Below are 14,324 nucleotides of genomic sequence, written 5' to 3'. Positions count from 1 at the left end.
CTGCTGTTGTACCCTGGATTAAGTATATAATTCAACATACGGGGACGAGTGCAGGGGGGAGAAGAAATGGTACCGCCTTTGCACAACCCTTACATCTACACCACAATATTAGCAAATAAAACTATAACTCACAACAGACCAAAAAAAAAAATCACATATCTGAGGAGATGGTGACACAAACATTTTTTTTTTGTTTTACAAAGTTCAGAGCTTTTTCACTACTTAAAAAAACTGTACAAGTTTGGTTTTGTCATCATAATCTTACTGACCTGGAGAATCATGTTCTCAGGTCATTTTTATCAATGAATGCCATAAGAACAAAACCCAAAATCAACAGCAGAATTGTGGGTTATGTTTTGTAATGTCACAGCACTTTGGTTTTTTTTCCAGCACAGTATACGGTATGTATATGAAATTAATGGTGTCATTCAAAACTACAAATCGTGATGCAAAAAAAAAACAAAAAAACAGCCCTTGTACTACTAGGGCGGCGGAAAAATAAAAAGTGATAACATAACGCTTTGGGACAAAAAAAAAAAATCAAAGTTTCTTGAAGTGGTTTTCCCTTAAAAAAACACATTTTTACCCCTGAAAAAAGCAGTGTGAATGATTCAGTAATAACACAAGATTTTATTGATGACTGGTCCTGTGTACAATGATAGCGACATTACGATGTATCAGTGGACGTTACATGTTCTGCTGAGATGGATGGACCCCCTGAATTATCTCCTCTGGTGGGCCCAAGCAAGGATCCCTAGACGGAGACTAATAAATAGCACTTATATACTAAAAACATGACAAAGACAGTCCAGCCGGAGTAAGAAATTAAGATTTATGTATTTACACACAAGTCATTAAAAACAACATCACTTTATACAAGGAAGATGAGGAACATGAGAGCGCGGGGAGCAGGATTCACATACTGCAATAGTAGACAAGTTGTTTTGAGAAAAACTTATGCAACCTCTCAATTGAATAGAAAGTCCAGCAATGTACAGCAGACGTCCATAATAGTGTAATATCCTGCAGGACTGATTATATGTTCTGTCTGAGCCGCTGTGGTGCAAACCTGAAAACAGAAAATGTAACCATCAACTAATATAATATAAACATACAAAGCAGTCTAGTACATAGGGAGCAGTATTATAGTAGTTATATCCTTGTACATAGGGGGCAGTATTATAGTAGTTATATTCTTGTACATAGGAGCAGTATTATAGCAGTTATATTCCTGTACATAGGAGCTGTATTATAGTAGTTATATTCTTGTACATAGGGGCAGTATTATAGTAGTTATATTCTTGTACATAGGAGCAGTATTATAGTAGTTATATTCCTGTACATAGGAGCAGTATTATAGTAGTTATATTCTTGTACATAGGGAGCAGTATTATAGTAGTTATATGCTTGTACATGGGGGCAGTATTATAGTAGTTATATTCTTGTACATAGGGGCAGTATTATAGTAGTTATATTCTTGTACATAGGAGGCAGTATTATAGTAGTTATATTCTTGTACATAGGGAGCAGTATTATAGTAGTTATATTCTTGTACATAGGGGCAGTATTATAGTAGTTATATTCTTGTACATAGGAGCAGTATTATAGTAGTTATATTCTTGTACATAGGAGCAGTATTATAGTAGTTATATTCTTGTACATAGGGGCAGTATTATAGTAGTTATATTCTTGTACATGGGGGCAGTATTATAGTAGTTATATTCTTGTACATAGGAGCAGTATTATAGTAGTTATATTCTTGTACATAGGAGGCAGTATTATAGTAGTTATATTCTTGTACATAGGGGCAGTATTATAGTAGTTATATTCTTGTACATAGGAGCTGTATTATAGTAGTTATATTCTTGTACATAGGGGCAGTATTATAGTAGTTATATTCTTGTACATAGGAGCAGTATTATAGTAGTTATATTCTTGTACATAGGGAGCAGTGTTATAGTAATTATATTCTTGTACATAGGGGGCAGTATTATAGTAGTTATATTCTTGTACATAGGAGCAGTATTATAGTAGTTATATTCCTGTACATAGGAGCAGTATTATAGTAGTTATATCCCTGTACATAGGGGGCAGTATTCTAGTAGTTATATTCTTGTACATAGGGGCAGTATTATAGTAGTTATATCCTTGTACATAGGGGGCAGTATTATAGTAGTTATATTCTTGTACATAGGGGCAGTATTATAGTACTTATATTCTTGTACATAGGGGACAGTATTATAGTAGTTATATTCTTGTACATAGGGGGCAGTATTATAGTAGTTATATTCTTGTACATAGGAGCAGTATTATAGTAGTTATATTCTTGTACATAGGGGGCAGTAATATAGTAGTTATATTCTTGTACATAGGAGCAGTATTATAGTAGTTATATTTTTGTACATAGGAGCAGTATTATAGTAGTTATATTCCTGTACATAGGAGCAGTATTATAGTAGTTATATCCTTGTACATAGGGGGCAGTATTATAGTAGTTATATTCTTGTACATAGGGGCAGTATTATAGTAGTTATATCCTTGTACATAGGGGGCAGTATTATAGTAGTTATATTCTTGTACATAGGGGCAGTATTATAGTAGTTATATCCTTGTACATAGGGGGCAGTATTATAGTAGTTATATTCTTGTACATAGGGGCAGTATTATAGTAGTTATATCCTTGTACATAGGGGGCAGTATTATAGTAGTTATATTCTTGTACATAGGGGCAGTATTATAGTAGTTATATCCTTGTACATAGGGGGCAGTATTATAGTAGTTATATTCTTGTATATAGGAGCAGTATTATAGTAGTTATATCCTTGTACATAGGGGGCAGTATTATAGTAGTTATATTCTTGTACATAGGGGCAGTATTATAGTAGTTATATCCTTGTACATAGGGGGCAGTATTATAGTAGTTATATTCTTGTACATAGGAGCAGTATTATAGTAGTTATATTCTTGTACATAGTGGGCAGTATTATAGCAGTTATATTCTTGTACATAGGAGCAGTATTATAGTAGTTATATTCTTGTACATAGGGGGCAGTGGTATAGTGGTTATATTCTTGTACATAGGAGCAGTATTTTTGTACATGATTGTAGATGACACTTACCCTTTATGATTACATTCACATCTTCTGTCATGGTGCAAATTTTCAAGTAACCATGCCCTGTATCTGGCTCGTCTCTGAGTTAAATTGAAGGATGAAACAGACGATTATTGATGTACAACAAATACACGCTGCCCCTTCCATGCCAACACTTCCTTTATTAATGAATATTCCATATGCTATTAGGAATTTGCTTTTAATGTCACAAATCTAAAATGACTCAGTTTTGTGAAGTTCAGCATCTCAGAGCCAAAGTGATGAACAGAGTAACGAACAAATCTACTTCTTTACCAGCCTTATTTATGTCTTTATAATTTACTAGATGGTGGCCCGATTCTAATGCATCGGGTATTCTAGAATATATATGTAGTTTATTTATGAAGTTTTAATAATAATGCAATAATGCACCCCCCAATCCTGGAATGCATGGGCCTCTCCCCCTCCAATCCTGGTATGCATGGTCCTCTCACCCCTCTTTCCTGGTAAGAATGGTCCCCTCACCCCCCCCCCCCCATTGCTGGCATGCATGGTCCCCCTCCCCCCACATTGCTGGTATGCATGGTCCCCCTCTCCCCCCCATTGCTGGTATGCATGGTCCCCCTCCCCCCCATTGCTGGTATGCATGGTCCCCCTCCCCCCACATTGCTGGTATGCATGGTCCCCCTCCCCCCACATTGCTGGTATGCATGGTCCCCCTCACCCCCATTGCTGGTGTGTATAGTCCCCCTCCCCCCCATTGCTGGTATGCATGGTTCCCCTCACCCCCCTTTGCTGGTATGTATGGTCACCCTCACCCCCTTTCCTGGAATGCATGGTCCCCTCACCCCCCTTTGCTGGTATGTATCGTCACCCTCACCCCCCTATCCTGCTATGCATGGTCCCCTCACCCCCTATCCTGATATGCATGGTCCCCTCACCCCCCTTTGCTGGTATGTATCGTCACCCTCACCCCCTTTCCTGGTATGCGTGGTCTCTGTTAAAAAAAAAAAAAATAGTTATATACTCACCTTCCGACAGCCTCCGATCTTCTTTCCACGCACCCGGCCTCGCGGTCCCAGTAATGCATTGCGCGAAACACCGCTGATGACGTCGCGCTCTCGTCAGAGTGACATCATCTCCGGTCTAAGGCGCAAGGCATTACTGGGATCGCGAAGCCGGGCGCGTGGAAAGAAGATCGGAGGCCGTTGGAAGGTGAGAATAACATTTTTTTTATTTTAATTCTCTTTTTTACAGGTCTGCCGAGCCATTGAGCGCTGCGCCCGCTGCTGATTGGTCGCGGCCTGGCGCAGCTTCCTGTTACAAACAGCTGTGTCTGTCGCTGATTGGTGACCCGCGATTTCCGTTACAGACAGACATGATAAGACGTTTATATATATAGATTGGGAAGACAGGGCGGCTCGGGATTATTACTGTCCCGCGGTGCATATCTGCAGCCTACACCGGCATCAATGCCCGATGAGCAATGTCTCCTCCTATTACACAGGAAACATTCTATAACAGGATCATTAATTACTCACCACTCTACGATGCCGGGCGATCATAATTGTCAGGATGATCACAATTAGGAGAAACACAATCGCTCCGACCACAACGGTCAACCAGAAGAGGGGGTTTGACATGAAACCTTGTGGCAACTCTGATGAAAGAGGATAACAGATATTTATTGTCTTTTAAAGGGTCTCTTAAACAGGTCCATATTAATGACTGGGGTCTTTTGCAAACAGTGTGCACAGGTAACCATATGTGAAGTCCTGGCAGCTCTTAATAGGGCTTCCACTGATGGCCTTTACTCCAGCCATGCAACTCCGCTTATCAGATCTCAGAAGAAACCTGCATTTACCTTTTAATACCTGTGCAGGGATCTGGAAATACAACAGGGTCCCCTGGGTTACATCTATGGAGTGGCGGCTGGCCAGTGGAGCGAGCTGGCAAAGGAGAGTCAGCAAGCAGGGTCAAAACCAGGGAGGGCAGATTTGGGACAAAGTTAGAAGCCAGAGATAAGGTCAGGAGATAAATAGGAGAACAGAGTCTGAGGCAGAATTGACAAGCAAGCATGGCTATCAATGGTTATCAAGTAAGATAGATGGAGGTATCACAGGTAACAAGACCAGGGTCAACATATAACTGGCAACTCAAAGCAAACTGCTGGGAGTGTAAAGATGTGGGGTTCCCAAGGATTCATTACTCTGCAATAACACACGGACTCCCTGGCTGGTCAACACCACTAGTCCCAGACAGGCCAATACGCCTACCCGGACCACGCCAGCGCCTCCACATGGTGCCAAAAGCAATGTTTGTAGGGAAAGATTTAGACAGGAATGTAACACAATGTTGACCCATCTAGCAGGGTCTTTAGTCATTGGGGTTGTAGTCTTTTCGGTTGGGTTTGTAGTCATTGTGTGGTAGAGAGTAGTATCTCCGGTGGGGTCGTTGGTAGAAAACCATATGCAAAGGAACTGGACCTGTTGTTGCTGAACAGTTAGACTTTTTAAAAAACCTAATCATCCAAGAAGTGAGATTAGGGCGATTTGGAGAACTGAAGAGGCGTACAATTTCTTTCTACCTTGTGCCCCACCCATTTATATAGGAAATGCCCCAACCGTCAGCACAATTACCGATCTACAGATCAATACTGAAACTAGACCAGACCCCAGACTCCTGTGCTTCTGTACTTTCCAGCTACTCCAGTCCCCGGGGCCCCTACAGTACAGGTGAGTCCCTGCATGCCGGCACTTTCAGGAACCTGATACCTAGCCCAGATTCCTGCAGGGATTCAAAGACCCTTCTGCCCCATAAGACACCTGTGTTATAAGGGGCTCCTTGTAGGTGGGGGGCCGCCGTGGTACAGAGCTTTTATCGGGCCTCAGGAACCAGGCACTAAATGATGTATTTGGGTTCTAGATGATTTATGTATTCACATACCCAGCATCAGGTTGGTGCTAGCGAGCCTTTTTTCCCCAATAAACACACCGCAGGTCCAGTTTCCAGTCGTCTCTGGTGCGATAGTAATTTCTTTGGCCAGGTTTCCCTTCCCGGGTGGTCCGCAGATCTCGTAGCTCTTGTTTTCATGGCGCCAGCAAAGCCTCGCATCTTTTTGGATGCAGTTGATGCTACACAGGAGAGTGACGTTCGACTCGCTGGCAATGTTATTGTGGGACGTGGACACTGGAAAATGAAAATAAAGCATGAACTCCCAAACTAAAGCCTGTGGATCTGATCGACAACTACAACGCCCATCTGCCGTGACCCTCCCCACCCCAGCAGCGCACCTGTGATGTTGGCCACACACACTTCTCTTTGCAGTTTCTTCTCCCTTTCTCCGATTTTTAGAACGATCTCCATCTGATAGAGGCCGCTCTGCGGACTGCGGATGGAGGCGCTGAGATCCTGGGGGTCAGACTTGGTTTGGCATTTTTGGGGCCAGCAGGCGGCCCCTGATGTGACTGTGAGCGTTTGGACAGTGTTTGATAAATACTTGATGTTTCCTTCTACAGCTCTGGCGTCGTCCTGCAGAGGAGAATCCCGAACTTTGAAATTAAAAATCAAGGGAAGGGTTATGGGCTTCTTCCCGGACATGTACACAATGGCTGGAGAAGTTGTAAACCCTGCAAGCGAAAGAAATGGGAATATTACAAATCTGACATAGGTCATCAGTTCTGATAGAACAAGTACAGCTACAGTGTAAAGCATGGAGGACAGAGAAGATTCATGGACCTCTGGAAATAAAGGAGTTCTACTTTAGAATTGTACATAGTGTAACTAAGTTGTGGTTACTTCTTGTAGCGGTTTAGCTACCCACTCCTCAAAAAACAAAGCAGTCAAGAAGCTATTGGCCATCAGAGGGTAGAACCCCTTCCAGGAGTCCAATAGCTGTCAATCATTAAGTAGGACCGCCCCCTGGACTCCTAAGGCTCACGTTTTGCTGAACATTTCTTTTCTCCACATTTCAATCTGACGAGCCCCTCCTGCTCTACACCATGATGCCCATAGTTAGGACAAGTTGCTTACCAGGTCAGATCGCTTCAGATGATATATTAGCTAGTTGCTCAGTAATATTATTATACTCACTAATTCACTTCCTATTACCCTTGAGAGCTACAAAGAATTACAGATTCCGCACTCACTGTTACCATTAGTAGAGTATATAAGTCACCCAAAGCAGATAGATCTACCTTTTTTATAAGTTTGCCGCCTTAGGTTAGGGCGAAACCCACAGTCTTTGCTCAGTGTTATCTAATGTTTATGACTACTATAGAAGCTGTAAAAACGAAATCCGGAGGTACCTTTCACACTGATAGTCTTACTAAAACGTGTTTGATCTCCATCTTTCATCTTTATACAGCAGGTGTAATCCCCACTTTGTTCTATTGTTATGTTCTTCACCGTCACATTCGGCCCTTCTGTAATCTTTATGCCATTTTTTAACCAAAATACATCAAAATCCCTTACAGGGGAGGACTTGACGCTTAGTTTAAGGTTCTCGGACATCAGGAGGATATTGGAAGGTTCTGCTGAGACTGAAAAAAAACAACTGTTAATTTTGAGGATAAAAGATATCACCGTCTATAGAAAAAAATATTGCCATTTTCACACTGGCCATGAAGCCTAATACTAGACTCATACTTCCTGTGCTTTTCAGCAGTAACAACGACCAGCAATAGACTCTTGTAAAATACTTCTGTAGTAGTATTTTCTAGGCATGCTGTGATCTGGGGAAAGGTCAAGTGAAGGGAGTTCGAAGAGGTGAGCTGTGACACCTCCTATTGTGAATAGTGCATCCTATGTTATCTACTGTATATAGAGGTGTTATCAGTCATTGTACAGGAGGAGGAGGAGATGAGCTGTGACATCACATATTGTAAATAATGCATCCTGTGTTATCACCTGTATATAAAGGTGTTATCAGGCATTGTACAGGAGGAGGTGAGCTGTGACATCTCCTATTGTGAATAATGCATCCTGTGTTAACTACTGTATATGGAGGTATTATCAGTCATTGTACAGGAGGAGGAATAGGTGAGCTGTGACATCACCTATTGTGTCTGGTGGCTCCTGTATTATGTACTGTATATAGAGGTGTTATCAGTTATTGCAATCCGAGACTCCCGAGATGTTATCTGTACAGAGCAGGAAGTAGGAGTCTTGTATTAGGCTTAGTGGTCAGTGTGAACATTCCGAGATTTCAGATTTTTTTGAATGTAATTAACAATATTGAAAATTTAAAAAAAAATACATTTAGCATAAAAATCAGTGAGTGCAGCTGATCACAGAGGGCCCTGCAGAGCGCAGCTGATAGCGGAGGGCCCAGCAGACCGCAGCTGATAGTGGAGGGCCCTGCAGAGCGCAGCTGATCGCGGAGGGCCCAGCAGAGCGCAGCTGATCGCGGAGGGCCCAGCAGAGCACAGCTGATCGCGGAGGGCCCAGCAGAGCGCAGCTGATCGCGGAGGGCCCAGCAGAGCACAGCTGATCGCGGAGGGCCCAGCATAGCACAGCTGATCGCGGAGAGCCCAGCAGAGCGCAACTGATCACGGAGGGCCCAGCAGAGCGCAGCTGATCGTGCGCGGAGGACCCAGCAGAGCGCAGCTGATCGCGGAGGGCCCTGCAAAGTGCAGCTGATTGCGGAGGGCCCAGCAGAGCGCAGCTGATAGCGGAGGGCCCAGCAGAGCGCAACTGATAGCGGAGAGCCCAGCAGAGCGCACCTGATAGCAGAGGGCCCAGCAGAACGCAGCTGATAGCGGAGGGCCCAGCAGAGCGCAGCTGATCACGGAGGGCCCAGCAGAGCGCAGCTGATCGCGGAGGGCCCAGCAGAGCGCAGCTGATCGCGCAGGGCCCAGCAGAGCGCAGCTGATCACGGAGGGCCCAGCAGAGCGCAACTGATCGCGGAGGACTCAGCTTATCGCGGAGGGCCCAGCAGAATGAGCTGATAGCGGAGGGCCCTGCAGAGCACAGCTGATAGCGGAGGGCCCTGCAGAGCGCAGCTAATATTGGAGGGCCCAGCAGTGCGCAGCTGATAGCGGAGGGCCCAGCAGTGCGCAGCTGATAGAAGAGGGCCCAGCAGAACGCAGCTGATAGCGGAGGGCCCAGCAGAGTGCAGCTGATCGCGGAGGGCCCAGCAGAGCGCAGCTGATAGGGGAGGGCCCAGCAGAACGCAGCTGATAGCGGAGGGCCCAGCAGAGCGCAGCTGATAGTGGAGGGCCCAGCAGAGAATGAATAGCTCCTTTAACTCCTTTAGCCAAGAAATGCAACTCACTGAAAAGGACAAAAAATTCTAAAAACCTCACTGATAAAAAGGAAGCTGTAAACCAAGAAATGTCCATTTTAAAAGACAAACAAAAATGATTTACCTTCAAAGACAACGAGTTCCACTGATTTCACTTCGGAGCCTGATTTTTTACATGTGAATGTGCCTCCGTCTATCAGCTGTACGGCTTTCGTTTCCAAGTTATTTGTGATGCCGGGTTGGATATCAAATCGATCACTTCCTGCAGAAGTTATATCACCAAAAGAACCATTATAACTATAGAAAAAAATCACAACTAAAATGAAGAATAAATGAAAAAAATAATAATAATAATGATGATATGTAGAAAAAAATAAGGTAATAATTCAACTGGATGCTCCATGCAATATTTTAAGGCAGCTTTAAAATAATAATAACAATAATAATAATTAATTTAAATTATTAATAATACAAATATCTTTTTTTTATATCTACTGACTAAAATGGTACAAAAATACATATTTTTCACTATTAAAATGATAAAAGAAGTTATAACATTATGGTGGTGTCCCGGACCCATGTAAGACCTCTCGCTGTGACCCCCTTACCTGGGACTGCTTTGTTGTGTGTTTTCTTTCTGTTGTATCTCACAAACGTGCTTCCGTCTTTGAGCCATTGAATATCTTGATTGTCTCCGTTGCTTGAGTCTCCACACGGCAGAGAAATCTTCTTCCCAACCTCGGCTAAGATTTTCTCATTGGATCTCAGAGTAGCACCTACAAATAGCAGTAGAGGGGTCACTTACATGTTGTAGGGGGCTGATTTCTATGAATGGATTGAGATGGTGGAAGTTCTCGGGGCAGTTCCATCCAGAGAGCTCTTTCCTATACGCCAGGGTTCCCCAACTCCGGTCCTCAAGGCCACCAACAGATCATGTTTTCAGGATTCCCTTTGTGAAGCAGTTATCACCTGAGCAATACTAAGGAGATCCTGAAAACATGATCTGTTGGTGGCCTTGAGGACTGGAGCTGGGGAACCCTGCTATACGCCATAAGGACATTTTAGTAGAAGACACAGTTGGGGAACTATAGACTTGCATGCTACCACTTCATAGTCAAAGGGGCCAGAAGTTGCCGTGACCAGATGTCTCTGACCCAACTCTGGTGGCACATAGTATAACCACTAACTAATTGCTCCAATACAAGGGTCATGGAATCCTGCCAAGTTTAAACCAAGGTTTTATAGTAAAGCTATGTTTTAGGAATTTTTGTGACCTTGTGTGATTTTATTTATTTATTATGTCAACATTCTGAAATCTAGCGGTTTTCACTCCACTCGGGCACAAAATGGGCTGAAACTTCCTGTTTTATATAGATTAAGTTTCAGCAGTCACATTATCATCCCAGGCTGGATTTCAATGACAGATAACACCTCTATATACAGTAGATAACACAGGATCCATCATTCACAATAGGTGATATCACAGCTCACCTCCTCCTCCTGTACAATGACTGATAACACCTCTATATACAATAGATAACACAGAATCCATCATTCATAATAGGTGATGTCACAGCTCTCCTCCTCCTCCTCCTGTACAATGACTGATACCTCTATATACAGTAGATAACACAGAATCCATCATTCATAATAGGTGATGTCACAGCTCACCTCCTCCTCCTCCTGTACAATGACTGATACCTCTATATACAGTAGATAACACAGAATCCATCATTCATGATAGGTGATGTCACAGCTCACCTCCTCCTCCTCCTGTACAATGACTGATACCTCTATATACAGTAGATAACACAGGATCCACCATTCACAATAGGTGATGTCACAGCTCACCTCCTCCTCCTGTATAATGACTGATAACACCTCTATATACAGTAGATAACACAGGATCCACCATTCACAATAGGTGATGTCACAGCTCACCTCCTCCTCCTGTATAATGACTGATAACACCTCTATATACAGTAGATAACACAGGATCCACCATTCACAATAGGTGATGTCACAGCTCACCTCCTCCTCCTCCTGTATAATGACTGATAACACCTCTATATACAGTAGATAACACAGGATCCACCATTCACAATAGGTGATATCACCGCTCACCTCCTCCTCCTGTACAATGACTGATAACACCTCTATATACAGTAGATAATACAGGACCCACCATTCACAATAGGTGATGTCACAGCTCACCTCCTCCTCCTGTACAATGACTGATAACACCTCTATATACAGTAGATAACACAGGATCCACCATTCACAATAGGTGATGTCACAGCTCACCTCCTCCTCCTGTACAATGACATATAACACCTCTATATACAGTAGATAACACAGGATCCACCATTCACAATAGGTGATGTCACAGCTCACCTCCTCCTCCTCCTGTACAATGACAGATAACACCTCTATATACAGTAGATAACACAGGATCCACCATTCACAATAGGTGATATCACAGCTCACCTCCTCTCCCAGCACAGATCACATTACATGTCCACAACTCTCTTTCAAACAATGGATTAATATTTTAAGTGAGTAAAATGATGGATGTTACATTTCCTTTAAATAAAACCATCAGAGAGACCGGTCCTGCTCCGACCACCACCACCTGCACCAGGCTGGCCCGTTTTCGATCACTTACCTGTCTGAAGAAACAGAAGGTAAAGGCTGAATCTTTGCAGTTTCTGCTTCATTTCGATATAGTCTTGTTTCTTGAACGTTTCCTAATTGCTGTACATTGGCCTCTGTAGCTTTCAGTGCTGCAATTAAGATACATCTTTGTAAACTTATGAGGCGAAACGTAATATTATCGCGAGCTGTATCTTCATTATGTTGCACTTTATTCACTTTTATTTCTATTTATGTAAATGCTGCATGGAGACCATCAGCAAGCTGCTGTTGCCAGATCTGTCCTTTTTAGTTTCTTGTTTCTTCATTTAGTACCTGGTTTGTAATAACGCCCTGCTATAGATGGACTATGAGTCACACTGGCTTATTTTGGGCCTTTTTTTGTGCGGCGCTGGGCTGTAGCGGCTTTTTTGCTGTGCTGTTCCTGCCACATATGTAATTGGGCCCTTATGTAATCACAATCACACTATTCAGAGGTTAATTTGAATTAGCAATAATGAATATTGATGCCATACACTATATTGACATAATACATTATTCATGGAAAGATCCATAAACAGCAACAGAAAACCAACTTGTTGACAGTTTCCGATCCATTTTATCAACACTACGTAACATAGTAACATAGTAGCATAGTTATTAAGGTTGAAGGGAGACTTTAAGTCCATCTAGTTCAACCCATATCCTATCCTAACTTGCCCTAACATGTTGATCCAGAGGAAGGCAAAAAAACCCCATGCGGCAAACAGTAAGCTTCACATTGGGGAAAAAAATTCCTTCCCGACTCCACATACGGCAATCAGACTATCTCCCTGGATCAACGCAATATTAAGAAAACTAGTGTATATACCCTGTAATATTATACTTTTCAAGAAAGGCATCCAGTCCCTTCTTAAATTTTAGTAGGGAATCACTCATTACAACATCATATGGCAGAGAGTTCCATAGTCTCACTGCTCTTACAGTAAAGAATCCGCGCCTGTGAGTATGCTTAAACCTTCTTTCCTCCAGACGTAGAGGATGCCCCCTTGTCCCCGTCACAGGTCTAAGAGTAAAAAGATCATTAGAAAGGTCTTGGTATTGTCCCCACATATATTTATACATTGTAATAAGATCACCCCTAAGCCTTCGATTCTCCAAACTAAATAACCCCAAGTGTAATAACCTGTCTTGGTATTGCAGACCCCCCAGTTCCCTAATAACCTTGGTCGCTCTTCTCTGCACCCGCTCCAGTTCAGCTATGTCTTTCTTATACACTGGAGACCAGAACTGTACACAGTATTCTAAGTGTGGTCGCACTAGTGACTTATATAGAGGTAAAATTATGTTCTCCTCATGAGCATCTATGCCTCTTTTAATGCATCCCATTATTTTATTTGCCTTTGCAGCAGCTGCTTGAATCTGGCCACTAAATGTGAGTTTGTCGTCCACCCATACACCCAGGTCTTTTTCAGTGACTGTTTTGCCCAGTGTTTTACAATTAAGCACATAATTATACAACTTGTTCATTCTACCCAAGTGCATGACCTTACATTTATCCCCATTAAAGCTCATTTGCCATTTATCAGCCCAAGCTTCTAGTTTACATAAATCCTCCTGTAATATAAAATTGTCCTCCTCTGTATTAATTACCCTGCAGAGTTTAGTGTCATCTGCAAATATTGAAATTCTACTCTCTATGCCCCCTACAAGGTCATTAATAAATATGTTAAAAAGAAGCGGGCCCAAAACTGACCCCTGTGGTACCCCACTGCTAACTGTGACCCAGTCCGAGTGTGCTCCATTAATATCCACCCTTTGTTTCCTATCCCTGAGCCAGCTCTTAACCCACCTACACATATTTTCCCCTATCCCCATTGTTCTCATTTTATGTATCAACCTTTTGTGTGGCACCGTATCAAAAGCTTTTGAAAAGTCCATGTACACCACGTCCACTGCATTCCCTTGGTCCAGTCCGGAACTTACCTCTTCATAAAAGCTTATCAGATTAGTCTGACAGGAACGGTCCCTTGTAAACCCATGTTGATATTGGCTCATGAGGTTATTCTTCTCCAGATACTCCAGTATAGTATCTCTTAGAAAACCCTCCAGGATTTTACCCACAGTTGAGGTTAAACTTACTGGCCTATAATTTCCAAGTTCAGTTTTTGTCCCCTTTTTGAATATTGGCCCCACATTTGCTGTACGCCAGTCCTGTGGTACAGACCCTGTTATTATGGAATCTTTAAAGATTAAAAATAGTGGTCTATCTATGACTGTGCTTAATTCCTGCAGTACTCGGGGATGTATCCCATCTGGGCCCGGGGATTTGTCAATTTTAGTGATTTTTAGATTCC

The 14,324-nt window shown here is 42.7% G+C and overlaps 1 protein-coding gene across 1 annotated transcript in view; it reads right to left on the bottom strand.

The window, feature by feature from the left end:
* Window positions 1–852: 852 nt before the first annotated feature.
* LOC141056066 (T-cell surface glycoprotein CD4-like) overlaps window positions 853–14,324 on the bottom strand; it is a 47,023-nt gene continuing 33,551 nt past the window's right edge. The window contains exons 2-10 of the mRNA XM_073552732.1: window positions 12,002–12,119; window positions 9,945–10,112; window positions 9,461–9,598; window positions 7,400–7,633; window positions 6,386–6,721; window positions 6,039–6,281; window positions 4,634–4,752; window positions 3,120–3,193; window positions 853–1,069 (exon numbers count right to left, since the gene is read on the bottom strand). Of these exons, the coding sequence (XP_073408833.1) occupies window positions 1,036–1,069; window positions 3,120–3,193; window positions 4,634–4,752; window positions 6,039–6,281; window positions 6,386–6,721; window positions 7,400–7,633; window positions 9,461–9,598; window positions 9,945–10,112; window positions 12,002–12,053 (1,398 nt within the window). The 5' untranslated portion in view covers window positions 12,054–12,119 and the 3' untranslated portion in view covers window positions 853–1,035. The remainder of the gene's footprint in view (window positions 1,070–3,119; window positions 3,194–4,633; window positions 4,753–6,038; window positions 6,282–6,385; window positions 6,722–7,399; window positions 7,634–9,460; window positions 9,599–9,944; window positions 10,113–12,001; window positions 12,120–14,324) is intronic.

This window comes from Dendrobates tinctorius, unplaced genomic scaffold, assembly GCF_039654945.1.
Source record: "Dendrobates tinctorius isolate UK_male_01 unplaced genomic scaffold, ASM3965494v1 ptg000196l, whole genome shotgun sequence".
NCBI lineage: Eukaryota > Metazoa > Chordata > Amphibia > Anura > Dendrobatidae > Dendrobates > Dendrobates tinctorius.
This window is presented reverse-complemented; position numbering and strand designations above follow the sequence as displayed.